General features: G+C 49.9%; 1 protein-coding gene across 6 annotated transcripts in view; it reads right to left on the reverse strand.

Annotated features, from left to right (window-relative positions):
• Positions 1 to 26,433, reverse strand: part of RAB3IL1 (RAB3A interacting protein like 1) — a 31,010-nt gene that overhangs the window by 3,045 nt on the left and 1,532 nt on the right. The window contains exons 1-11 of one of the 6 annotated variants that reach the window (XM_014604225.3): positions 24,997 to 25,111; positions 14,406 to 14,646; positions 13,514 to 13,609; positions 11,505 to 11,582; positions 10,362 to 10,577; positions 8,319 to 8,390; positions 6,820 to 6,948; positions 6,595 to 6,707; positions 5,337 to 5,360; positions 1,897 to 1,996; positions 413 to 479 (exon numbers count right to left, since the gene is read on the reverse strand). In XM_014604225.3, the coding sequence (XP_014459711.1) occupies positions 413 to 479; positions 1,897 to 1,996; positions 5,337 to 5,360; positions 6,595 to 6,707; positions 6,820 to 6,948; positions 8,319 to 8,390; positions 10,362 to 10,577; positions 11,505 to 11,582; positions 13,514 to 13,609; positions 14,406 to 14,646; positions 24,997 to 25,007 (1,147 nt within the window). In that variant the 5' untranslated portion in view covers positions 25,008 to 25,111. Of the gene's footprint in view, positions 1 to 412; positions 480 to 1,896; positions 1,997 to 5,336; positions 5,361 to 6,594; positions 6,708 to 6,819; positions 6,949 to 8,318; positions 8,391 to 10,361; positions 10,578 to 11,504; positions 11,583 to 13,513; positions 13,610 to 14,405; positions 14,647 to 24,005; positions 24,087 to 24,996; positions 25,112 to 26,433 lie in introns of those variants that run through there. The other 5 variants (XM_019485238.2, XM_019485233.2, XM_019485234.2 and 2 more) reach the window with 5 other exon arrangements.

Raw genomic sequence — 26,433 nt, forward strand, 5'->3', positions numbered from 1 at the left:
GCAGCAGTGCCTACTGAGGCACAGATCCCTAAAGCATTGGGATGTACAGACCATGGGGTGAGGCAGGGTCCCCCCTTACACACTTCTTTCTTCTTCTTCTTCCCTCTCTCCCTTACTTCTGTCCCCTCCAGTAGCCTTTTACCTTCCTCCTCTTGCTACTCTCTCAACTCTTTCTGTACCCTCTCCAGTCCAGGCAGATTGGACCCTTGCATCCTTCCAGAAGACAAATTAACCCCTCTTGCCCTCTCTCACCCTATACTAAACCATCTCTGAATGAAAGAGGGCAGGCCTGCCCTGGCCTATCCCATCCCCGTGGTGAGCTGAAAAGCCCTTGCCATAGCTACCAACAACCAGCAGGGGGCAACCACCCCACACCCTCTGTGGTGGGGGTGCAGCCCAGCCCGTCTCTTACCGTCCTGTCTCACCAAGCCCTGTTGGATATAGCGAATATAAGTGAAGAAATTACACACCGCTGTGATCTGCAAGAGAGAAAAAGTCCTTTGAAAACAGCCTCTGACACAGCACAGGATGGCACAGGTCATCAAAGTAAATGCAGATTTACTGGCATCTGAGGACCTTGGTCTTACTGCTGAGCACCCTCACTTCTCCGCTTGTGTACACGCATGGCTGATTTGTAGAACTGCAAAGCATGTGCTACAGGAACTGAAGCCACTGGGAGCGGCTGGAATTCTGTACCACTGTGGCAGTGGCTTTTGGTGGAACTAGGGTTTACACACAAGTGTACACCACAAGAAAAAAGTTATATCAGGCAGGCAACATGAGGCAATAGATTCAGTGTTAGACTGTGACCGAAAAATAAGGGATCTAATCTCGCCACTGCCGATGCACTAAAGGACCCCTCTAAACCCATCTCCTCATCTGCAACACCACTGTAGTGCTTTGAGAATTAGGGATGCAGGGAGGCTTAGAAGTTCTGCGTATGTTAAGGAGGGAATGGGAGATAAAAGAGAGGTAGAATTTGAATGGATTTGTACATAATGAAATACCAGAAATTCATGTTGAGAGACAAAGGGGGTTGAGATGCATACAGGGTGGGGGGAACTCACAAATGAGAGGGATGGCAAAACTTCACTAAAATATCTGAAGGTACAATTCTGTCCGACAGTAGTTTGTGACCCAGAATATTTGAACTCTGTGAAAATTCAGACTGGGCCATGGTTGAAAGCAACAACTGTTTCTTATTGAAAAGAAGTTTCAAAACAGGTGAACTTCTTTCCTGGGAAACAAATGCAGTCCAAAAACAAATGCTGGGTTTTTTTGTTCAAGTGAAACAGTCTGAACTTTGCCATAAATATTCCCAAGCAGACAGAGGTGCCTGGTCTGGTAAATGATTGGCTCCTTTATGTCCTATTCAACCAGACACTTAAGCCCATGCTGAACCAGGAGCATCTTAAGTGCATTGCCAAGTAGGACTGACCATTAAATATTTGTTTAACTGTCTTCTTGAATCAGAGCCAAAACAACATTTCACCTTTTCCATGCCCTCCAAGCAAAAGGAGAGTCTGTTTTTATAAGTCTTAGTCACTGCTCTCCATTGAAAGCTGGCATTGAGACTGAAGCAAATTACAGTGTGCAACAAAGCAAACCCAAGTATCATGAAGGATCAAATCATGGGGAAGACTAAACTGAAGACACATTTTGAAATCTGCTGTTACCTTAGCTGCATGACACAATCCTAGCCACTGGATAGCAAAAAAAACAAAAGCTGAGGAGCAGCACTTCACATAAACTGACTGAGCAACAAGCCCAACCCCATGAGCCAAATTCAGCTCTGGTACCTCTCTGCTAATTTCCTTGAAGTTGTCCCAGGGGTTAATCCATTTTGCTTTCTAGAATGAGCGCTGATGATGCACCTTGAAAAGCTGAAGGACTCACCCTGGCCCTGCAGGATGGAGAGATGTAGTAGTAATTCCCAGAATCACCCAACTTGATGCGGTGTTTGCAGGTTCGGGACAGGCCACTCAGCGCACATTTCCTGCAGGGAGAAAGGAAAGCGATGCTTCAACAAATGACAGCTCCCAGGAGGAACAGAAACCAATGAGAGTCAGCTCCAAGGCCTAGTTCAGGCTGAGACCAAAAGCAAAAGAGTCACTGGTCCCTGCTTCCGGGGACAAGTGAACAGAAGCCTCAGGTAGGGGCAAGCACGGGTGGCCTCTGACAACTAGATTTTCATTGGCACCAAAAGTAGTACAATGCCCAGGTGAACCAATACAGGACCCTCCATACCAAGGCTCCTCCTACCATAGTCTGAACCTAGAAATGCATGCAGAATAGTTGGAAGGTATGATGAAGCACCATGTAATGAGTTCTGCCTGTTCTCTATATCCACTCCATGAGCTGTGCACTGGAAGTTAGCTCAGTATGACATAAAGGAACCTTGACTTGGAGCACTTATGCCTCGTGACTTCTGGCTGGACCCTCTTTGCTCAGGCCTCTGTATGTCAGCAATCCACCGTGTCCCAGAGGACAACATTAGCATGAATCAACAGAGTCAGGGACAAACCCATATGCTCCCAGTTACATCCCATTTTACTTACCTGGGCTCAGACAGGGCCCAGAAGACTCCATTTCTGAAGACTCAACACTGAGTTAATGTGTCGTACTACTGTATTATGACAACCAGATTGGTGAGTTTTGAAAACATATCTCCCCTGTAGTGTAAAGGCCTGGATAGACCAGGCTGGCTCCAGGCCATCCGGTCTGCCTTGGCTGCCTTTTGCAAAATCTTTCTACTCCCCTCTCCACAATCTCCAACCTCCTCCTGAGCATGGTGAAAAAGAAACCTCCCTACTAAGTTGCTCTCAACATCTTCCTGGCTTTTCCCTGTCCTCTTCTCTAAAGCTATAAGTCCTTGTCCTACTTTTCCCAGCACTGGGAATGTCTCTGTCTAGATAGCTACTTTAAAGTTTTTCCCAAACCAACGACCAGATTCTGATCTCAATTGTGTTTGGTAGGAGCCTCAGTAACTCTGCTCTTCCCCATGATACAGTTCAGCTCAGAACCATTATTCAGACAAGGCATTCACTAAAATCAATGGGATTTTGCCTGAATTCCCTACTTCTCTCTTCATAGGTACCTGCACTCTGGCTGGGGACTGAACCCAGTTTCAAAACACACAGAACTCCAGCATTTGACCTAAAAAGAACCAACCCCACCATCTGGAGACAGCAGCAGGCTGATAACCTCTTACGTGGCTCATCCTTATAGCAGGACAACAGCACAGACTGGGCTTGTCTACACTGGGAGCTTCTGCCAACAAAAGATCCAGCAGTAGACAGAGCGGCCATGAGGATGTTGCTGGAGCATGAGCACACCCAATGGCTGTGGATTGCTCTATGTGGCTTTGTCCTGATCTACACGACTCCACTGAACTAACTACTCCAGCACAGTGCAAAGCACACTCTGGGAAAGTAGGGCTGCTAAAGGGACCACAGTAGGTACCATCTGCTCCCTGCCAAGCAGACACAAAAGTCTTCTCTGGCTTGCGCAGATGTGCGTATTTGCTAGCAGAAATTTGTGTGTTGGCTGCCGTAGAGCCACTCTGCAAGTGGGTGCACTCTTGAGTTCTGTGGTGCAGTGCAGACCAGGTCTGTGCCAGCATCCTGCATGTAGATGGAGCTCCTCATCTCCCCCTAGGCATCCATCCCCTTTTCCACTGAGTGCATCACTCTTCTGTTGTCCTTTGAGGCAGGGTTTTCAAGTACCTTATTCCACTGGAACCCCTAGCTCAAAATAAGCCTAGCACAGGGACTGAACCCTGTGCAAACAAGCATATCTGCGCAAGCCAATGAAGACTTTTGTGTCTGCCTGGCAGGGAGCAGATGGCACCTGCTGTGGTCTCTTTAGCAGGCTAGCACAGATATCATGCAAATGCACCATACATACATTATAATATTATCTTCTACCTATTAGCAACTTACCTCAAAAAGTGAAGATGAAAGGCTGAAAAATTAAATCTCCTCTGTAACCCAACTGAGGCCACTAGGATCCTGGGGGGGGGGGGGGGGGGGGGGGGGGGGGGGGAAGGAGCAGGAATTGCTGTGTAACCTCATAGTTTAGCCTCTTCTGCCTTGAACAGGGGCAGAGACCCTCCAGTTTCACTCAGGCTCCACTGAGCAGGGATCCTGGGAGACAATGAATTTACAGTCCCTTTTAATCAGCTTAGGCCTGGTCCAAAGACCACTGAAGTGGATGGCAGCCTTCTCAGTGACTTCAGTGGTATTTGGCCTAAGCCTGTGATGTGTTACTGAAAAAAGGGGTTCTTCAGAACATCAGAGGACACTCCAGGCAGAAAATGGGGGTCCAATAGGGACAGATCAGAGCCCAGGACAACCAGCAGGAGCCACTCCCTGGACGTGCCAGAGTGTCCCAATTTTCTTTCAGCTGTGTTCAGTCCTTTGTGGAAGGACCTCTGCTTCCAGCTCCTGCAGAACCATCTCAAGGGGGTGTTTCCATCCTCACTCAATGTAGCTAAGTAGGGATTTCCTGGTATTTTTCAGCACATAACCACCATCTCGCTCCTCAGAGTTCCTTCAACATCTCTTGCCTGGCATCACTGTTCAGAAGTGAAAGCAGCTAAGACAATTACAACTCAGGCAGCAAGACACAGAGACTAGGAAGGGGGCTCCAAAATGTTCAAGAGGGATTTTGTTCTTGCTTCATTACCTTCTGCCCCCCACCATCATCAAGTACTACAGTGGGCAGATGCTGGCTAAAATGCCAGAAGCATCAGCATTAAGTTTACCAAAGCAATGAGAGAATCTGACGGCTCCTATACACATGCAGTAAGGCTGCTCAAACACGCAGTAATTACAGAGCGTCAGAGCAGTCTCAATTAATCGATTATGCTGGAGTACGGTAATTACTGCGCTCCAGCAGACTCCAGCATCACATGTATCAGTGTCCCTGTGCTGAAAAAGGTGGTGGGGTGCTTTAAACTAAAACTCATTCAACCAGTTCAAAGCACCTTGCTGCCACTTTTAAAGCACCCCTGCCTCTTGGACCTCATCTATAAACATCCTGAATGTCCAATTTTTGAGTCACTTTAAAGGTGAAGGTTTCTAGAAAGTGCTAAGCGCTCACCTTTTAAAAAAACCCGTTCCTTTAAGTTTCCTCAGGTTGGGAACCCAAAGGAAAACAAAAACCCACTAACCATTTATCGAAGAATGATGTGACCAGATCATACCTTCCACATGGTAATTAACAGGATTAAAAAAGTTATTGGCTGTATCCAGCCTCAAAGCCATTAGTAACCAGGTGCGTTAGTAACTTGTTAATGGGTAGAGGTCTTTAATCTTTGGCTAAAAGTCACTTACGTTACAATTTGTGACCGGAACCCACTGTGAAGAGAGACAGAAAAAAAAAAACAGAAAAAAAAAAAGGAAACTGATCAGGATAAACACAGGATGGGTTGTTCTTGGCACAGGGCTAATACGCTCATGGAGCAATTTGTTTTGAGAAGAGAGAGCATGCAGAAAAGCTTGCCATGAGGTCTGTGTCTGTCACGTTCATTGCTATGTGATGTCCTAACAGACCAACTCTGGTCTGGGAGCAACTGCTGCTCAGAGGCAGAAAAACCCCAAGCTGATCTAAAATGCACAGTTTGAATAAAGTCCTTTTCCCTGGTCCAGAAATGTGAAGCTCGAAGGGCCTGATCCCAGTTTGTTTGTACTCATGTTGACCTCGCCTCTTGCCACCCACCACCCTTCCTTGAGAAACTGGTGTAGGAACAGAGTCACAGAAAAATAGGACTGCAAGAGCCCTCAGAAGGTAATCTAGTCCAATCCCATTCTCAATGTTTGAACATCCCTGGCTAAGAGAAGTGATTTCAAAGTTGTTGTACTCGTGATTTTGAAAGCAAGGTGACTGCAGGGGTGAAGAGATAGAGGGGGGTGGTCAAAGAATCTGTCAGGAAAAAGAGATGTCAAAGAAGTTGTAAGCAGAGAATGCATCTCCCTCCCATTTCAAGGGCGCCCTGAACATTCCCTGGGTTCATATGTTTGATGAGAACTCTAACATTAAGTACCACTCATGTAGAGAAATGTAGAGAGACTGGAGGGAGGGGAGGCGTTAAACCCCCCACCATCTACAGGACACCAATGCATGACATTCCTCTCAGCCCCTCCCCAAATATAACAAAATGTGCCATTTAGAAACAATGTTTTCAAATTAACTCAGCCTTTGGGGAACCCCTGACCAGAGGTTTAAGTGAGAGAAGGAAGCATTTTTGGAGGATTGCGAACTCCAAATAGTTTCCCAGGCCTCCCAAAGTGATTCAAGGGACTCCTAAAGCCTCAGGCTCCATCCAGATACAGATCAGCTGTTTCCACTGGCTTGGAACAGGAAACCTCAGTGCAAAATGCAATCTAGCAAGGCCTTCCCTACAGCAGCCTCTTCAGTTATCACCCAGTGTTGCTGTGGTGGTGAGCATCTTAGAAATAGCCAGGAAACAGAGAACAAAGGCAAAGGCCTGGCTGAACTTGATATAGGAAGCCTGGTAGAGGGGTGACAGCAGCGCTGAGACGGCCGAGTGAAAGGGCAAATGGCAAAGGGAGTGCATGGGGCGTTTCTTACTTCGGTCTACCACATTCTATCGTCGAGACCTTCACCACAGGCAGGACCTGTGAAGCCACAGGCTCTATGGTCAGCGTGTTCTGCTCTACGGCTGCCCGCACCAACTCAGACAGCTGCAGCAAAAGACAGAGAATAAGGACTGGGATCAGCGTAGGTTATGGCCAGAGAGGAGGCAAATGCATCACTGCTGAAATCCCGAGTCCTTGCTTCTGAGCCTGCACTCACCTCATGCCTGGTGAAGTCTAGACAGGGCTCCACGTCTTCTCGGTAAATCCTCTCCAGGAAGGAGCAGGCTTTATCCAGAGTTGGAGCCTCCTTCCAGGCCTGGAACTCAGCAAACAGGATGGCGTCGACCTATAGCAGATGTCAGGGGAAGGTGGGGATAGGGAGTAGGGAGCCAGGGAGAAACACCACACACGAAAGCAGCCATTAATGAACAATACCCCGCAACCCTGACTACAAAGGCCACCTCAGGACCTAAGCGAATCCAACAACACAGCAAGAACTGCGGAAAAAAAAGCAGGCTTGTCCTTTGGGGCTGCACTTCGCGTCAGCCTGGAAGGAATACACCTTCCATCTCCTACCCAGGCCAGCTTGCCCATAGGATACCTATCTGGCCACATCAGAGTCACTCAGTCCCACAAGGGAACATGAAAGCAGATCACTCCTACCCAGGCTGGAGCCACCCTCCCATCTGGGAGAAACAGCCACACAGTAGAAGAATTGGCATAATTCTCCTACTGTCCCATGAAAGGGAGGGCAGGACTAGTCCATGGGTGAATGACCATGAAACCCTGGACTCAAAAGGCAGAATCACCTTCTCAGCCTAGAAGGGAATAATTATAGGGAAGGGGCGAGTCAGGAAAAGCTTTTGTTCAATGACCTCCATCATCCCTATACCAAGCGAGTATGGGCTGGCCCTTTAGGGAACCCCCGGGTAGCAAGGTGGGCTGGGTAGCAAGGTGGGCTGGTACTTTAAAGATAGCCTTGACCCCAGAGCCGATGCATTCTGGAAGCAGTGGTTTCCAGAGGTGGCTGCAGCTGTAGGCAGCAGGGTATGCTGAAAGTGGAAAGCGGGGTTTAAAAAGCAGCCTTTAATCAGAACACAGATGAGACCATACCTGCCATGGGTCTTTTTGCAGAGAACAAGCAGCTTTCCTGCTGCTTCTCTGCAATGGGGGCCCAGGCCAGGACATGCTTTTCCCCCTATTCTTGCTCATTTCTGGAAGGAAGGCTGCTGCTTATATCCTGCTTTCCTGCCCTCTCCCACCATGCCCTACTGCAAAGGACCCCCAGTCCTTCTCAGTCCCTGGCTCCAGCAGAAAACAGGATGATACTGGGACTGCCTTAAAGGGCCAGCAGAGCCCATTATAGTCATTTAAAAGATGACATTGTGGAAAAAAAAGAAAAAGAAGAAACAAATACACAAGAATGAAAAATAAAAAGCCCAGCCTGAATAGAATGTAAGTAAACAAAGCTGCCCAGACCCCAGGGAAAGGTCAGTGCTGAGAGTACAAGAGCGCTGGGCTATGGAGACTGCTCACCTGGTACCAGGAGACAACTTCAGAGCCACAATATGGAAAAACAATTAGAGAAACAAAACAAAAATGGGTGTTAGTATCAGAGAGAGGACCAAAAGGCTGAAGGTGTGAGAGGCCAATAAATCCCACCCTCTCCTTGTCCTACCCTCTATGCCATACCCATTCTAGCTTCAGAGTAGTTACCTGCTGCAAGGATGAAGATGACGAATCTGCTGCCAGAGACGGCCATCCTGGCTCATAGGTGATGTGGATAGCCTTCCCAGGGATGATACAAAGAAGCAGAGAGAGTAGAGTGGGCACCCCGGACTTTGAGAGCAAAGAGGAAAAGTGAGGTGAACAGACAGACAAACAGACAGGCAAGGAGTGGGTTTAGAGGGACAGGCAGAAAAAGAAAGGTTATAACATGAGAGAGAGACAGAAGATACAGAAAAGCCCCCAGCCCTGTCTTTCAGGATACAGGAACCTCTGAAGAGATGCCAGCATCCTCAGCATTGTGCTGATCATACCTTAAGTTTTCAGAAATGGCCAGAGATTTGATATTCCAACATTTTCAGGCACCCAACTTGAGATGTCTGATTTTCACAAGTTGCTGAGCACCTGCCCACAAATTCAGAATCTTTAAGGCAGTGGGGAACCAGAACCTGGTCTCAAGTCAGGAACCTAAAAATACCAGCATCCAATCAAAAAAAAAAAAAAATCACCGGACACTTTTGAAAAAGGCCCCACTGTAGCCGCACTAAGGCAAACTCCTTGTGCAGACAGAACAAGCTGGAACAAGTAGCCCAGGGAAGCTGTGGAAGCTCCTCCACTGGAGGTTTCCAAGTGGCTGGATGAGCACCTGTCGATTTAGGAACATTTTGCATAAATGCAGGATGTTGGACTGCAGGATGAGGTCCTTTTGACCTCTAGGATTCTACAGATCACATCTACACCCCTACCAGAGATATCACCTGAAGCCACTGCAGTTGTGGTCATAGATAGCAACATCAGAGATGTCAGCTCAGTCCTGTGTGTGGAGGATGTAACCCCCTCCCTCTGGTCAAACTAAAGGCCTCACTGCTTGGCTGCCATTACCGGCAGAGTCAGAGGCTAAAGGTTTCTATGCTCTGTAAGGCCATATCTGCATGGAAAACTTCCCTAGCCCAGCAGTAATGTAGCCACATCTGCACAGCACCAAACAGGCTATTTAGCACTGCTGAGGGACAGGGCTGACTCCTCACTGCCCCCCATGCTAATTAACCTGCTTGCAGCACCATGTGGATGCAATTGCAGTGTTTCTGATTTAGCGAGCAGCTCAGTGAGGGCAACATCACACCCTGGAGGGTGCCACTTCTGGGCACAACAACAAGTTTATTGTGCAGCCCTAGCCTAAGTCCTTCCACCTTGCAGCTATCTCAGCTCCTGGCAATCAGGGTACAGCACCAGCATCCCCTCCATTGCCAAAATATTTATGTTCTTCCCATCCAAATGCCAAAACAGGCTGCCATCTCCTTTTGAGCTCCCCTGCCAACAAAGCTTTACAAGACAGCCATGCCAACACGCTTGCATTGTGATACATGTGCACATCCCATTACACCTGCATTTGTAGAAAACTGACACAGGTGAGTTTTATTCAGATCCACATTTAGAGAGCAAGGGAAAAAGTCACAGAAGTAAAAAACAGAGGAAAATAACAGAGTTCAGTTGAAAGAATGTTCACAACTACTTTTTTCTATTTGATTGCCCAGCTCTAGCAACAATCCTCTTGTAATAGAGACAAACTATACCTGCTCTGTAGGTGGGGAAACCAAGGCACAGAGAGGGAAAGTGATTTGCCCAAGGTTATATAGCGAGTCAGTGGCAGAGCCCAGACCCTGGACTGCAGGAAGCACTGTGGGTGCTTGTGCTAATGTCTGAGCTGTGAAGAATTTTATCCATAGGGCCCCCAAAAACTCACAGACTATTTCCAGAACTCAGACTGGGGTGAGACTCCCACAAGAGGAAGTTCCTCCACTCAGGGATTTTGGCAGGAAACCCACAGATCACAGCATGGCAGGATTTGGGGGACTCCAAACCACAAACTACATTATCTCAAACTGCCTGGGTCATGTGCCCTAAGAAAGAAACCACAGGACAGGGGAAGGCCTATGGGATCTGCAGAACCATAAGGAAAGCCCCTGACCAGATCCCTATACCAGTGTCCTGCCCCAGCCCACAGGGCCAAGACTTGGCATAGTATCAACCCACCTCTTTGTACTCATGGTTGACTGGCTCCAAGGGCAGGCTCTGGCCACTGGCTGTGCTTACAGCACTGCTGGTGCTCTTGTTCCGCCCATGGCCCTTCCGAAAGACAGCTTTGGTGGGGCTTTGGAGCTGGGGGTGCAGCTCCCGATTTGGAGAGGAAGGTGTAGACGTGATCACCAGTGTCTTCAGTGCTGTCACCTCTGCCTGCAGCATGTCAATCTGGGCCATGGAAGAAAAAGGAAAGTTACTGAAGGCATTCCCCATACCCACCACAGGACCTGCCACAGGAAATGCACATCCCAAAGGGACACTGGCACTACCCAGACCCAGGCCCAACCTAGGGCCTTCCTCCTGATCCCTCCAGAGCATCCAAGCAGCTCGCCCACTGCCGCAGGACACCAAACCAGGGAGCTGCATGTATATGGAGCAGAGACAATTGCCATAGCCTGCCCTTCCTGCCCTACCTCCCCAACAGGCTGTGTAGGCAGGTTGCATCCAAGTTCTAGGGCCCAGAGGCTCTTTCCCCCTCACCCCATCCTGGATAAGGACCCACCAGCAGACATGGCTACGCGACCATCTGGTGCAGTTTGACCAGGGAATCCCAGCCCCCAGCATTGCAGTGCCTCTGACCAATAGCTTGGTCCCAGCTCTGCCATAATGTAATGCTGCCAGTTAGTCCTGCCTGAGGGTGGGTGCAGGTGAACTCCTGGGTCCAGTTTCTAACAACAGTGAAGCTGGGCCTACTGCTGACTTCCAGGATCCCTCTCCCCATATTCCACACGTACTGTACAGGACACAGGGTAACACTTAGTTCCAGAAGGGGATCAGGTAGCATGAGACCTCTGGCCTTTTTGTCCTCTTCCTGTCAACAGGTGCCACTGTGCCCAGACCAGACTAGATCAGGGTGAGCAGCAGGGGAAAAGAAGGATTCAGGAGCTGCAAGACCAACTTAAAGTTAGCCAGTGACATACCATGGGTCTCTGGCACTCGGGGACTAATGCTTGCATTTGCGCCCCCCCCCCCCCCCATCCTTCTCAAAGCAATACTTAAAGTCACATTGCGCGATAAGAACTCTGAAGGGCCATGGCTCCCTCCCGCTCCTGACCCCGCCCATTGGTCTGCCACTGGAGTTAGCCCCATCCTCACCTTTCCTCGTGCCTCCCTCATCTGTTTCTCCGATGCCGCCTGCTTAGTGTTTGCTTCTCTCACCATCTTGTGTGCTTCCTGCGGCAGAAATAGTGTGTCACACTCTGCCCATCCCAGCCAGGGTGGTGCACTTAAGAGAGCAGAGCACAGCAGAGCCTGGGCAGGACAGACTCCAAGAACCATGTTCCACCCATAAATATATACCACTGGCAGCTGAACCTGCCACTTCACCATTCCTTCCCAGAGGTGCAAGTGCCACTCAGCAGTTTTCCTGCCCCCTGTAAGAACCATGGTGCCTTCCCCATGCACCCCAGAAGAGCATCCCCAGGTTCTCCCTGGAGCAGGGTGTGGCAGGCCAGTAGGGGGAGCTCCTGCGTTAAGCCTCCCACCTCACTACTCCCGTCCACCTTCTGGACTCCACGTGTCTCTCCAGGGATGCCTAAGCCCTGACAGACCCCCTTTTGAGCCCCACTGCAGAGTCCGGGGGTAATGTATGCTGCCACCACCCAGAGAAGGGACTGTCTGGGTCCTCCGTCCTCGGGGAAACACAGGCCTAATAGTCCTATGGGTACTCGACCCAATACAAGAACTTGGAGCACTTCCCCAAGTCGGGGGCCAAAAAGGATAGTCTCCCTTAGTCCGCTGACCCAAGGGGCCTCCTGGGCATAATTAAACCCACCCCTCAGTAAGTCTCCTACACCAGTCACAAAGAAGAGCTTTTTTGCTCTCAACAGGATGAGGTAGAATAGGGTAAGAGGTAGAGCACTATCAAGGGATTACCATTGAGCAAAACAGTCTGGCTGAGGTAGCTGTTTGATACGCAAATGCATCACTGTGAACTGACTAGCTCTCTAGAAACACTTACAAGTATCATTCAGAAGATGGTAGAGATCTGGCTCGGAGATTTCCAGAGAGAGAGCATTTCAGATGGATCAGACTTTCTCCCTGTGTCCTGGTGTTTGGGCCATGCTGGTAAAATGGCTTCCCCTCCTTCTTCTTGGACCAGGCCCTTATATAGCCTTTCTGACCTCAGCAGCCCAGTCCAATAGAAGCCAGCAGTGCTGGCAACTAGCCAACCAATTTAAAAAGTATCACTGGTTACTTGGGCAGATGAGCAGGGGCTTTTCCCTCCCCCCACTCAGGTGACCAGAAGGACCACACCCTAGGCCCCAGGCTTTTGTCACGTAGATAGGAAGGAAAATCCCCCCTCCCTTAGGAATTCAACTCCAGTGTCCCAAGCTGACTGGGACAGATTTCTGGAGAGAGACCCAGACGGTGGCATTTCTGCCAGACAGGGCCTATGCCTCAGTGACAAAGTACAACCCTTTTCACCCTTATTGTCCAGTGTTGGCCGTTTAGGTGTCCACTGCTGCTGGGAACCAGGACTTGACTAGCCTGCAAAATCACTGTGCCCATGTTACAAGGACAAAGTCCCTGTCTCCAGTGGGGTGCAGGAGAATGGCTCCCATGATTCACCAGGCACACCATGGTGGTAGCACTGGCATCCAGGGCAGTTGGACAAGATGCAGACAGCCTGGATAATTGTGCTAACAGGGAACAGGTTACAGCAGAAGAGAAGGCTAGGTTGAGCCAGGGGCACTGAATAAAGGGCTAACCTGCCTGGCCAGAAGCAACACCAGCTGCCAAATAAAGACATCTTATGTGCATCAGCTACTGGAGTGGGGCAGAGTTCCATGCTCTCCCTGTGGACATGTTCTGCCACCACTGCTGGAGCAACTGAAACAAAGTGGAGGGGCAGGGAAGCAAACAGACTGCTTCCCAAATCGGCCCCTCCACACTAGGAGCACAGCAGCTGCCCTCTGCCAGGCTCTGTCCTTGGCGTCAGCGGTCCCTGCTGTGTGTAACAGGACAAGCTGGTGGCATTTGGAGAGAACCACAGGAAAGGATCCAGTAAGGCAGCCCAAGGTGTGGAGAGAACCTGTCCAGTGGGAGACAGAGAATGACCCTGGGTCAGGGAAGGGGCAGAGGGGAAGAGAGGCAAGCAATACCTCAAACAGACTGGCTGTCAGCTCCTCCAGCTCCTGCTCCAGCTGCTCCCGGACCTTTGACAGCCTCTCACACTCCTCATCCTTCAGCTTCAGCTCCTGCAGAGGAGAAGACAGGGGGACTTGGGTTCCCTGGACAGACGTGCATGCCAGTGCACTCTTTCCCCATACCTTCCCCACAGGCCTTGTTCTCTCCCAAGGTGCCTAGCTGCCCCTCCAACCCGGTTCTCTCCCTCCCAATGTTGCATCCCCGCCTCCAGCCACCTCTATGCAGACTCCAACTCCCCACTCCCTTCCCTAATTACTCCACTGCATGTGTCACTAATTCATCTGAGGCACATTCCCACCCTCAAAGGCATGGAAACGTCAGCCTCCCAGCTCTCAAAGTCACAGCAAACACCATCTCCCAGGCAGGTCAGGCTCAGCCCCAGCTCTACCAACACTCTTGGGCTCTCAAGAGTATCAGTCTTTGGAAAGACTGTCTTCAGAGCAGTGGTGCTCAACCAGGGGACGGATCTGACTGGTGGTCATCATCTGGCATCTGGAGTAGGCCTGGCAGAGTCCCATCCAGCCATGCAGAGGAGGCAAAGGCAGCCCAGTGCCAACCCACCATGCAGGAGGAAGGGGGGCTGACCCACCCCTGCAGGGGGAAGGGGGTGCCATCCAGCTCCAACCCCACTAGGCAGAGGGAAGGGGGTATAGCCTGACTCCGACCCACCATGAGCCCTGGGGTCTGGAAATTCAGTAATGGGAGAGAGTGGCCATATTAACTGCCATCACTCCTCCTTTGCCATATTTCCTGATCCATGGGGAGTCCCATGGGCCAGAAGCCATGGCTCTGTGGGCTGCATTTGGCTCATGGGGGGAGGTTGAACTTTACAGTTCAGAGCTTTACCTTCTGTGCTTTGTGGAGCTCCTCCTTTAGGAACTCAGACCCCTTTTCCCGGATCTCCACCGAGGAGCTGCGTAGACGGGAGACATTGAGCTGAGCAGTGGACTGGGTCTCATCCCCTCCTCCAGCATCCAGGCAGCAAGGCTTCGACTCCAGCAGCTCCTTTCCACCTTTGGAAGGCACTAGCGGCTTCCATTGCCCCACCACTTGCTGTTTCTGGCCGCCTTCCTCAAACTGGGCCTGGCTGCAGGACACAAGCATATTCAAACATGAAATGCACCCTGGGAAAGGCAGCAAATGGTCTGTGCAGGTCAGGGATTCAGGGCACAGACAGACAGCAGAACCAGAAACTGAGCAGATCACTGCCTCATTTGTAAGCCAGATTTCTGCTATACCCCCTGGCATGCGTCCTGATACCAGGTGACAGAGAGATGCTGCTCATACCATTAGGGATAACAATGTTCCAGGCAAACATGTGCAACTTGGAGAAACTGAGGGGAGCTTCATACCAGGAGGTGAAGCTAACTAAGACAGAGGCAGAGGATCAGCTTAAAAGACAGCAATACTGCAGACTGACTTGGCCTCCAGCAAAATTTACAGGCAGGCTGAAATGTGTCATGGTCTCATTGTCCCACGCCACTGCCCCATGCACTGCAAGGCCCTCCTCTGGCTTGCCTGCCCACGAAGAAACACCACAGTGCTGGGCTGAGTGAGGCAGCTGGAAACTAAGGGTTTTTACACATAAGTGGCTTACTGCTTCTCCAGGCACAGCATAGCCATGCAGGGGGCTAAACAGGCACACAGCAAGAGGCTGATACTGCATTAAGGGAGCTTCAGCTCACAGCACACAAGAGCATGAGCTCCAAGCCAAAGGAAGCTGTATGGGGGTGACAGCTTAGAGGCTGAGTCTCCAACTCCAGGTGCTGAAGCACAAACTCTCATCCAGCCTGCACCCTCCAGATCTGGGACTAGAAAGGGGAGGCCAGCCACAGCTCCCTTCTCTCACCAACCCAGCGTGCATGCTCCCTCACTGCCAGAGGCTTTCCAAGGAGTGGAAGGAGATGCAAGGGACAGAACAGGCTCACAGGAGATGCTAGGCACTAGGTCCTCTTTTTTTCCCTTCCCCCACCTCACCCTTGGCTGGGTCCTCTCTGAATCCCAGCAGAGGCCCTTCTAGGAAGGGAAAGCCCTAAACAAGCCATTTCCTCACATTCAGCTCTTCAAACACAGACTGCACAGAGTCTCCAGTGGCAGGCTGGGCCAGGAAGCTCCTTACAAGGTTGCTGTCCAAGAGCAATTAGGGAAGGGTGGGCAGATAGAGAAGGATGGCAGCTGCCACTTCACCCCATGTATCTCTGCTGTTATGCAGCTCCCAAGCCAGGGAGAACTGAACTGTCCCAGGAGAGAGCACAACTCCCACTCCTCATTGCAACAGCAACCTCTATACCCAGACTTGGCCCAACCAGGTTCTGCGGAGAGTCTAGGAGTTGGGGAAAGGGATGCTGCATGTATTAGCAAGACAAACACCACCAGGGCCTAGTGCTAAAAATGACACTTATCAGGGATCCTGGTTTTCTCCAATTTAAAAAAATCCTAAATTTTCAGATTAAAAAAGTAACCCCAAATCCCCATTTTTTCCGGATTAAAATGAAATGCCACTAATATATATTGGGGAAAAAATCCCCAATTTTCAGATTAAAAAAAGTAACCCCAAATCCACATATTTACATCATGTATTAGTGGCGTTTCATTTTAATCACAGAAAAATGTGGATTTGGAGTTTGGTTTTTTTATCTGAAATAGGGGATTTTTTTAAAATCGGAGAAAACCAGGATCCCTGCTTATCATCACCTTATGAAGGGCAGAATGGCTGTGTAGGCAAAGATCAGGGCGGGGACCCATGGGTTCTAATCCAAGCCCTGTCACTGCCAAACCATGTGGCTTTGGACACATCATGTCGCCCTGGGTGCTACAGGTTCTGTACCTTCAAATTGCAGATGATGTTTCTCCAGCTCACAGGAATCTTGCAAGAATTATCAACCCATTTATGCCTGCAAAATACTCAGAGGCTTGAGCTGGAAGGGGTTCTGTAAGTGCAAAGGACTATTATGACTGCTACTAGGCAGAAGAACTAACCAGTGCCTGAAACAACTACATGCAATAAGAACTAGGAAGAGCTATTTGTCCAGTGTATCTGTGTGCATGTGATAATCCGCTTGAACTGCACTGCCTGTAATTTTAAGACGCTCCCTGTTTGCATTGTGTTGTCTTTTTCAGTTTGCCAAGTGTCAAGCAAACTGTTACCATGAAATATATTTACACAAGAACCTCTCTCCACACCCTACAAAGTGCTTTACAAACCACAGACACAGGGGATTCCATTTCTCCTGGAATCTCATTGCCAAGCTGCAGTCACCTCTGGGTCTGGGGACCACTTCAAATCCAGCAACTGCATGACAGTGCAGCAATGGGGAGCAGAGAGTTTTAGCTATGGGGTAAATCCTTTTCTCTTCTAACTAGAGGCGCACTGACATATTGGTTGCATATCAGATGAGTATCAATAAAAGGAAAATTAACATTATCGGCTTTTTTTGGCCATTGTAACTGATATTGTTAATATTGTGATATTAATACAGTGATATTGTGATATTAATTCAGTGATATTGTGATATTAATTACAGTGGCTCTGAGAGCAGCTCTAATTAAAGTACCGCATGTCTGCTGCTTCAGCATCCCCACGCTTAGAAATGGCAATGGGAGCACTTGAACTAAAGCTTGTTCAACAATTACTAAATATCAGTTATCGCAGGGGTTTTAAACCTTTTTGAATCACTGTACCCTCGGCAGCCGAACACGAAGCCATGTACCCCCGGCAGCTGGACGTGGAACGGGGAGGGGTGGGGAGGTGGGAGTTGCGTGCAATTGGACACCAATGGGGGGGGGGAAAGTGTGTGTGGTAGCGCTCCGTCCCTGCCTGCCCGCACGTACCCCCTAGGGCCTTTTCAAGTACCCCTGAGGGTACATGTACCCCCAGTTGACAACCCCAAAGTTATCAGACCGATATCAGCTGATGTGGCTGGTTAATAATCAGCTATCAATATCAGCCAAGAAAATCTTTACTGCTGCACCCCTACTTGTGACAAATGCCCCCAGATCTTTATGGCCCATGCAGAATAGACAGGCTGTCAGGGAGCAGTAAGCAGTAATTCTGGGTGCTCAGCCTGAGACATTTTAAAAAAGGCCTTATGCTCAGAGGATGGGTACTCGTGGAAATCTATCTACTTTGACTTCAATGCCCCAGTCGCTTTTCAAAGTCATAGCCCTGCTTTTTCAGGTCTAATTTGAAAGGCCCTTGGCACACATGCAGCAAACTCAGCAGAATTCAGTTTGTCTCATTTAGCAGCATGACGGCCAAGGCTGACTGCAGCAGGACTCAAACCCGTTACTCTGGGGCATTTCTAGGGACCCTGGAGCCATTTCTAACCTCAGCACCATAACCCAGCATTTCTGATGTCTCACTTTCGTTGCCCCATTTACATACAACAGCAAGTCTGTGTGGGACACAAGCAAACACACAGCAGGTGTTAAATTAGGGACAATGCTATCCCACCAGCGAGGGATGGCTGGGAATTACTACGTGGCCCAAAATTTCCAACTGGCAAGCAAACCTTCATCCTCTTCCATGGCAAACCCACACTTCCCAAACACGCGACAACCACCCCTGCCATTTCTAACTAAATATTTACTATCTCCCCACAACACTCCCCTAGAAGGCTGCCCAGTCCCATGTACTTTCATTCACTGAAGAGCTAAGCCTCTCTTTTTCTTCCCAACAGGTAGCTTTCACGGACTGACAAAAACAGCCATGGCAGGAAAAAAGGGCCTTGAAACCTAGCAGGCCCCCCTTCTGAAGAAACCACCAGATTTCTCTCTGAGGCACTGCAAGATCCTTGGCTAGGAGACTGCCACAGGCTCCCAAAGCAGCATCCCGCTGTGCCTAGTTCAACTCCTGACCTGCTGCAGGAAGGCTCTCACAGGAGGGGCATGCAGATTTGGAGAACCCAAAGGACATTTGGAGAGGCAACTCCAGTCCTGCAAAAAGTTTTGGGACAGGGGTAACATCCAGTGAGGAGGCTGCCCCACTGCCTGAAGTGGGGATGAGTGCAGAAAAGGAAGGGGAAGGTCCTTGTGGGCATCCAGAATAAGGAATATGCACAGCTGTGCCACTGGAATCCGAGAGGGATCGTCTTCTTCTCCTCGCGTATGACTTCAGAAAGTCGACTCCTCCAACCATTTAGAGCAGATCCATCAATATTGCTACAATCTTTCAGACTGCTCGCTCCCTCTGGTGGACCATATGGAGGGCAATCAGTTAGTATATGCTGGGCTGTCCTATCTCCTTTGCCACAGGGACACAATGGTGAGTTTGTAAGGCCCATTTTATGTTTGATTAAAACAAAAGAGGGGTCTTGAGCAGAGAAGACAGCCACCCAACACTTGTCAGGCAACATGGCCTCTGATACAAAGTGCTGTCAGAGGCATACTAACCTTGAGATGCATTTAAACAGCCAACCCAGGTGTCAGTCAATAACTGTTGTCAACAGTCCCTTGTGAGGGCTTTGGCCTCAGAGGTAGATACGAGTGAAAGCACCAGCCTGCAACACTTCGCTTGTGCTCTGCTGCTTTGTATATCATGAAGGGGAGCAGCAGAAGTAAAAGGCAATGAAGAGCTGGCCGAGGAGGAATCTGAAGCAACATCCAAATGCAAGGGGGCAAAGCAAAAGGATCCCAAGAGAAAATAAAGAAGAGGTAGAAAAAGGAAGAAGCAAAAGACAGAAGGGGAGGGTATGACTGCCACTCCAACAGATGGCTGCAAAGAAGCAGCAGAAGCTAGCTCAGGTCTGAAACCCCTGTTAAAAGAAGATAGCTGCTGCATGTGAAAAAGGGGTGGCAACCAAACGGCAGCATGACTAGCCGGGTAATTCTTGGGAGGAAATTATAAGGATCCTGGGTGAGGCTTTAATGGCCAGGGAGGATAAGAAGAATTTTCACACATGCAAGGCCCCATTCCCCAAGAATGTATTTGACTGAGGACAGGTCAGTATGTTAATAAACAGGGAGAGTGATAAAGTGGATGGATTAAAAGCAAAGGCAAAGAAGCCAAGTGCCTTTCACAAGACCTGTTTTGAGGAAGAAAACAGAGAGAAAGAAGTATGGGCAGTCAGGATTCCCTGAATTATTATTTGCATAGCAGCAGGGACGTGATCCAAGGCTTACTCAGGTATATGGAAAGACTCTTGCTGACTTGAATAGACTTTGGATCAGGGACCAAGTGAGCTGAATTCTGGGCAGACAGGTTTGAAGACCAGCCCCCTGCCATGAATGGTTGATAAGAGGCAGAGAAAAAAACACTTGGAAGGCTGGGCAGGAAAAAAGGTATAAAGATGGCTGGTCTGAAGAATATGATGATCTGAAAGGGATGGGAATTGCTCGCTAACTTACGTGCAGACAGTGCTAACTTGGGAAATGTTGAAAATACCACCAAGGAGAGGGGTATAGGCAGGGACAGAAAAGGCAAGAAAGGGAATAAGCACTCGTTAGAAAAGCATAACCTAATACCCTCAAGCAAAAATAATCCAGACAGAGACATTTGGTAGGAAAGAGGCACCAGGAAAGCAGCTGTATGCATCAAGGGAAGGAGGGCCCAACGCAAAGCCCACTGAAGTCAATAGAAGCCATTCCACTGAGACCCTGGCCTGCAAACCCCAAGTTAGCAAGAATCCCACAATGCAGCACCAGCAAAACTGGGTAATACAGTTTGGGGCTGTGTATGTAGAGGAACTGCATCACTGCTGAGAGAGGTGAGAGGTCTACTCTTCATCACTAGTGGGACCAAGCAACATCCATTTCTGCAGCTCTACCATCATGTCAGCAAATAAGACAGAACTCAGGAAAGAGCATGAGAAATGATGCAATGGTTAGCTGCAATTAATTGATGAGGGAAGTTTAACACAAGCAAATATGCATTGCTTCCCAAAACAATGACAAATGGAAAATGGGATAAGAAAGTGTTTGAAGGCTATGAACACTAAGGAAGGAGAAGGATTAGTCAGGATGACCTAATAAAGTATCGTTAGGAAGAATGAGATGAAGCTAATCAAAGGAACATTTAAACTGAGATAAACCCAGCCTTGATATGCCCCAATGAAAATCAATGGATTTGCACCCAAGATGAATTTGATATTAAACTGGAGAACCGTAAGAGGTCTATTAAGCTGTTCAAGTCCCATAAATGATCAGCCAGAAACTTTCATTACTGCAGACACCTAAAATTAGGCCAGGTGGACTCCTCCAGAGACACTCCTGCACCAGCCAAGAAATGGGCTACCTGGGACTCAGTGGGCACATCCAGACAAGCGTACACACACAGAGGTGTGCATCTGCCACAGCACAAATAGCAACAGCACATATTTGTGCCACTGTTTTGTGCCGCAAGGCATGACCCTGCACGTGTGCTCCAGTGTGCACTTAATGTCCCAGGTGGGGTAGAGGAGGCTGGAGCCAGCACCTGCAGCCTTACCTGGGGTTCTGGGGGCCTCCCAAGGCAGCAGCAGTGCCGATCCAGCTGCACAGAGCATGGCCGGCAGCCAGAGCATGGCTCTGGATAGCCAGGCTGTTTCTGGTGGTGCAGGCTGCTGCTGTGTGCGCCACGGTGCTTTTATTTATTTGTATACACATACCTTTTTTGACACTGGGATCTCCCAGTGTCAAATTTTGACACTGCGCTGCAAATTAGCAGCACAGAGAATGAGTACATGTGGACTGTGTGTGGTCCGAGGCACCTCAGACAGCTCTGAGGCGCCACAAACCACATGTGCGCACTCATCTGGATGCACCCAGTCAGACTTTTCAACTCTATGAAAAAGGAAGAACAATAAAAAGCAAAGGATGGTGGAAAAACTACTGCAGAGACAAATCAGGTTGGGAAGAATGAATTAAGAGGGAAGCAAGGAAGGAGAAAATAAATAAATAAATAAATGAATAAATAACACAGTAAGTGCTACAACTGCTGACTCGCTTTAAATACTTCCTCTGGCAGTTGTAAGAGACTCAAAGTTTCTTCCTAACACTAACTAAAAAGCCTCCATAGCACCCCTTAGTGGGGGGATCTCATTTGAGAGATAAGGAGGCCGAAACACAGAGTAGGTAACAGGCTTCCTCCCAGTGAGTGGCAGTCAAGGCACAAACACCAGGAGCCCTAAAGCAGAGTCCATTCTCCAACAGTTAACCTGCTGCCACAAAGCACTAGAAAGCCTGCTTTGCGGTCATATAGTGTAGAAGATATCAAATTGCTTTAACAAAGTTAAAAAAAAAAAAAGAACCCAGGCTTTGTGATTCTCAGCCTCAAGCTCTACCTGCCTCCCTTACCCTTTAACAAATAGTCATAACATTGAAGCAGCAATGCAGTGATGGAATATCACTATCAGGTAGCAAAGCTCTAGACTCAGACTTCCATCCCCATGCCCACGAGTTGGAGAAGTGCTGATGATGTAGGAATACGGTGCCGACCTTGAGGATGCGCAGCACCTCTTCCCAAATGACACAATATATACTGTTGTAAAGGAGCCGTGATCCTTTTCTCTGGGTTGGAGGGTAGACACCTCATTACCAATGTGCTGAGAATGAAAAAATAATAGGAAGAAACCTACTCCTACCTAGCCTAGAAAGCAGGGGTATGCCAGGGAATAAGGAAAGAGAGAGCCCACTTTGCACAAATTGGTGTCGCAGAGGACATTTTAAATCCCACCTAAACTGCAGCTACTGTGACTTCACTGTAGGTTGAATCAGTGCATTCCCCTATCTTAGGACTGCCTTGCTCAAAAGAGTACCCTAGCACTGATACAGCAGAGATGGGATCTTAAACTATACAGCTGATCAGGCACAGACAAGACTATCTCCACTGTCCTGCTATGGCTTTGAAAGCAACACCTTACTGAGGCCAGGCAGGTGATGCAGGCTTGCTCTCTTTTGCAATTGCTGGTGCAGAGGGGGCCTGTGTTTTTCAGGAGGATGTGGTTTGTTTCAAAGGCTTTTCAGCATGGGAAGTGCTAGCTAGAAACTTTTTTGTTGGATTGTGTAGAAAAGGAGAAAAAAAAATGTGCAGGATCTGCACTTTTGCCAGCAGGCCCCAATCGTTTCCTGTGGAGTTGATCTGACACAGCTATTTCCTGTACGAACTGCCTAGGGGTCTCTCCAGGCTAAACTCTGCAACTGAATCTACACAGCGGATCCTGCCTCTTATATTCTGATCTCTTGCCATGGACGGGCCTGGGACCCACATGTGCAGAGATGGAAAAATACCGGAGTCAAGGTTTGATGTGAAAACCCAGGAGTACAATGCAGCCCTAGCCAACTCATTGCTCTGCTGATAACTGCCATCCCACATCTACCTTCAGATGTGCACCTCTCCCACCTGTCAGGCCAAGGCACACTAGCATAGTGCTCAAAGGCTTCTGCCCTGCCACAACAACAGAGCTCCTTCTTTACTATGCTGGAACATAGTATGCAGCAGTCTTGTACTTGGCTGTATAGACACCCATCAGCTGAGAAGTAATCTAGGGCATTCTCATATTTGATGTTGGTTAGATCATGCTTAGCATTTTCAAAGGAATGATGCGTTACACAAATATATCTATTGGCTCTTTGTTATGACACACTGCCTTAGTCCAGTTCTCTACTGATTTAGCTGTACGTGCACATGCGCACATGCATTCACACACACTGTCCTTAGAGAAGATCAAGCCTTGAAAATCTGGGCTTCTTCTAGTCTAGCTACAGAAGAAATGGGTGAAAATTGTTAATAACTCAAAACCAACATTTAAAATGGAAATGCTGGGATAACCTTAAAGAGAGGTACTCCTGCAGCCCCCATCTTAGCAACAGCATGGTTTCATTATGCTTAGAAGCTGAATATTTTCCCATTTTTTATTTCCAAGGTGCCTGTAATGCATGCCAGCTGCCCCATCTCACCACAAGAGGAGATGAATCACAAAGAATCACGCACTTTCTGAGAGAGGCAATTTTCATATCAGGAAACAATTTCCTCTTTAGGTGCTCCATCCTGCTCCCACTGAAGTAAGAAGAAAATGCTGTCACTGACTTCAGCAGGATCCAGACCTAAAATTCTAAGGATGAGCTTGCTCCCCAGACTCCCACCTCCTTTTTTCACTGCCATTAACACTTTTGGGTCCCTTCACCTTCAGTCTGGTTCTGTGCTCTTAACACACTCTCATCTTTCCATCTGTTCTTCTGTTCCACTGGTTTCCCTGTCTTTTTTCTTTCTCCCTTTCTTCTGTTTGAGCAAGTGGCTTCCTCTTAGTCCAGGGCATTTTTCCCTGTTCCTGCCTCTCATACAGCCCCATCCTTCAGCTAAGGAGAGGTTTCTGAAGGAGAACAAACCTCTGATGAACCAAACATGGTCTCAAAGCACAACAAGAAGGAACAGCTCAGAGGGTCTCTCTCCCCTTCGCCTGCTCTCTACTGCATACCTCATTTGACAGAAGTGGGCTGCTCCTCAAAGACATAGCCAATAATATCAGTTACCTCCGGAAAAAAATGCAGCCTCCTGGATGCGAGGTTCTGGAAACTTTGTGCATACTGCAGAAACCAACCGCAGGTCACTCCCTGTTCCCTCCTCAGCTGCTCGGACCAGACCTCTGCTTTAGTCCCGGACAGCTCAAATGCCAGGGGAAAACAGACACCTTCCCCAGACAAAGGTTTCTGCCACCACTCATCCATCTCTTTACATACACACAGGGGCTAGAGGAGATAAGGCAGAAAGCATGGCCCTGGGCTCAAAGCCAAGGACAAGAAGCTGAAGGCGTTAAGACACCTTTCTTCCCGAAAGGCAGCCCATCCTGATGGAAAAACACAACCAGCCTCTCCCCCATCCAAAGCACCAGCAGGTCTGCTGTCCCCAGCCATTGGGGAGCACAGGCGTGGAGTACGTCCTGCCTGCGCATGGACACTCAAGGCCAACACTAGAGCGAGCCAAGTCCCCAGGACCGGTACCAGACAGACCTCCCAGGGTGGGAATCCCGTAGGATCTGCCAGGAGCCCCTTGGCTTTCTCCTCAGGGCCACAGCAAAGCGCCGGCTACTGCTTGCCTGAACTCTGGTCCCTTCCAGCCTTGGAGGGGGGAGAGAGTAAAGGGGAAAAAGAGAAGGGGGTCATAGGAAAGTGAGGTTGAAAGGCACCTCACAAGGTCATCAAGTCCCTGCTCAAGGCAGGACCACCCCTGCCTAAACCATCCCAGTGAAGAGGGCACCGTTGGGAGACTCTGCAACTTCTCTGGGAAGCCGAGGCGAGCCGGGCACAGGGAACAGCGGGGAAATGCAGAGGACCTCGCGCCCCGGCTCTGCCAGCTGCTGTCCCCAGGGGCATGATGCTCGGGGGGTGAGGGGCGAGGAAGGGTTTGCGCGGGGTGCGGTGGAGCGGGGCCCACCTCAGTGCCCTCCCGCAGCCGCCGAGGGCAGGGGCAGGGAGGGCAAAGGAAAGTTTCCGCCCGCAGCAGGGGGACGCCTTGCAGACCTACCCTCGCCACATGCTGGCTCAGCAGCCCCTGAAGCGCAGCGGCGACGGCGGCGGCGGGGCTCTGCAGCGCGGGGCTGCAGCCCGGCCCGCTCCGGCGCCGGCTCCGCCCGGGAGATGGGGAACGGGTCACGTGCCCTCGGGGAGGCTCCGCTTGCAGGATGCAATGCCCCGCTCCTCCCTCCCGGCCTCCGCCGGCTCCTCGGGGTGCCCCGGCTGGGGTGGCCTTCCCCGTCCCAGCAGAGGGCTCCCAGTCGGGGCCCGCGTGCGCATGCAGCAGGGGGAGAGGTGGCAGGCTCCCAAGGGCCTGGCAGCACTGTAAAGACCCCCGCCTGAGGATGTCAGGGGGCTCCCACCCCCGCGAGGGCAGGGGAAGCCTTAGGCGCCCCAAGTTCCCCAATGATTCCTCCACCTTGACAAGGAAGCGGGGACCCAGCCCAGGAAGTCGCTCACTGGCCTCCCTTAGGCGGGGAGGCCACAGGCAAAGGGGACAGCAGAATCCGTGGGACAAAGAATGATAAAAACACACAGGGAGGGGAGGAGTGCCTCAGAGGTTCAAAAGAAGCGTGCCAAGCAGGGACACGGCGCGCAGCAGGCCGCGGGCAGTGCCAAGGAGCCAGCAGACGCTGCCCAGCTTCGACACGGGAATGGAGCAAGGAGAGGAAAGTGGCCCTGCAGACCCACCCGGCCAGCAGTGGTGACATGTAGGGGGTGCCTCTGAGACTGGCAGTGCACCCCCTGACACCGGATGCCGCCAATGGTGCCAGTGATGCCTGCCAGTGGTCACCGCTTGCCACCCTCCCCTTGCCGGTGATACTGCCAGTGGCATCTGCAGGTGGTTGCCAACTGCCAGTCAGTGCTCGCCACTCCTCCCCTGCACCAACACTGCTGCAGTGGCCTGTGGGTGGCCCCCACTCAGCCCACCCTAGCCGCCAACATCAGTGCCTGTGGGAACTCCCCGCTCCCTGCCACCGCACTCCCACCCCCAGGGCCGCGCCACGTCCCCCCAGCCTCGGCAGGCATGAGGCATTCATGCCGGCCAGACCCTCCTTTCTGGTCAAGTACATGGCCAGCTTGGCTAGGGTCCATATTCTAGGTGTCAACTCCCACCACTTGGGAGCCCATGTTGTATTTAACCTTTGTGGGGGAGACCCTGTTTGATTTATGTTAGTTTTATTACAAGTACTCAGTGCCTTGGTACTATGGGGATCCTGCCTGTATGTTGCGGTTGTTGTTAGTGCAATTCAGATGCCCTCTGGTGAAACACCACTGAGATCAGGACCTGTTTTGTTAAGCCCGCACACAGAGTAAGCAACATCTCCTGCTGAAAAAGGAAAGCTTGCAAGCACCCTCATTTTAGAGATGGGGAACTGAGGCACAAAGATTTTGTGATGTACTCAAGGTCACACACAGAGACTGTGGCAGAGCCAGGAATTTATCT

This window comes from Alligator mississippiensis, chromosome 2 (genome assembly GCF_030867095.1).
Source record: "Alligator mississippiensis isolate rAllMis1 chromosome 2, rAllMis1, whole genome shotgun sequence".
NCBI classification, from domain to species: domain Eukaryota; kingdom Metazoa; phylum Chordata; order Crocodylia; family Alligatoridae; genus Alligator; species Alligator mississippiensis.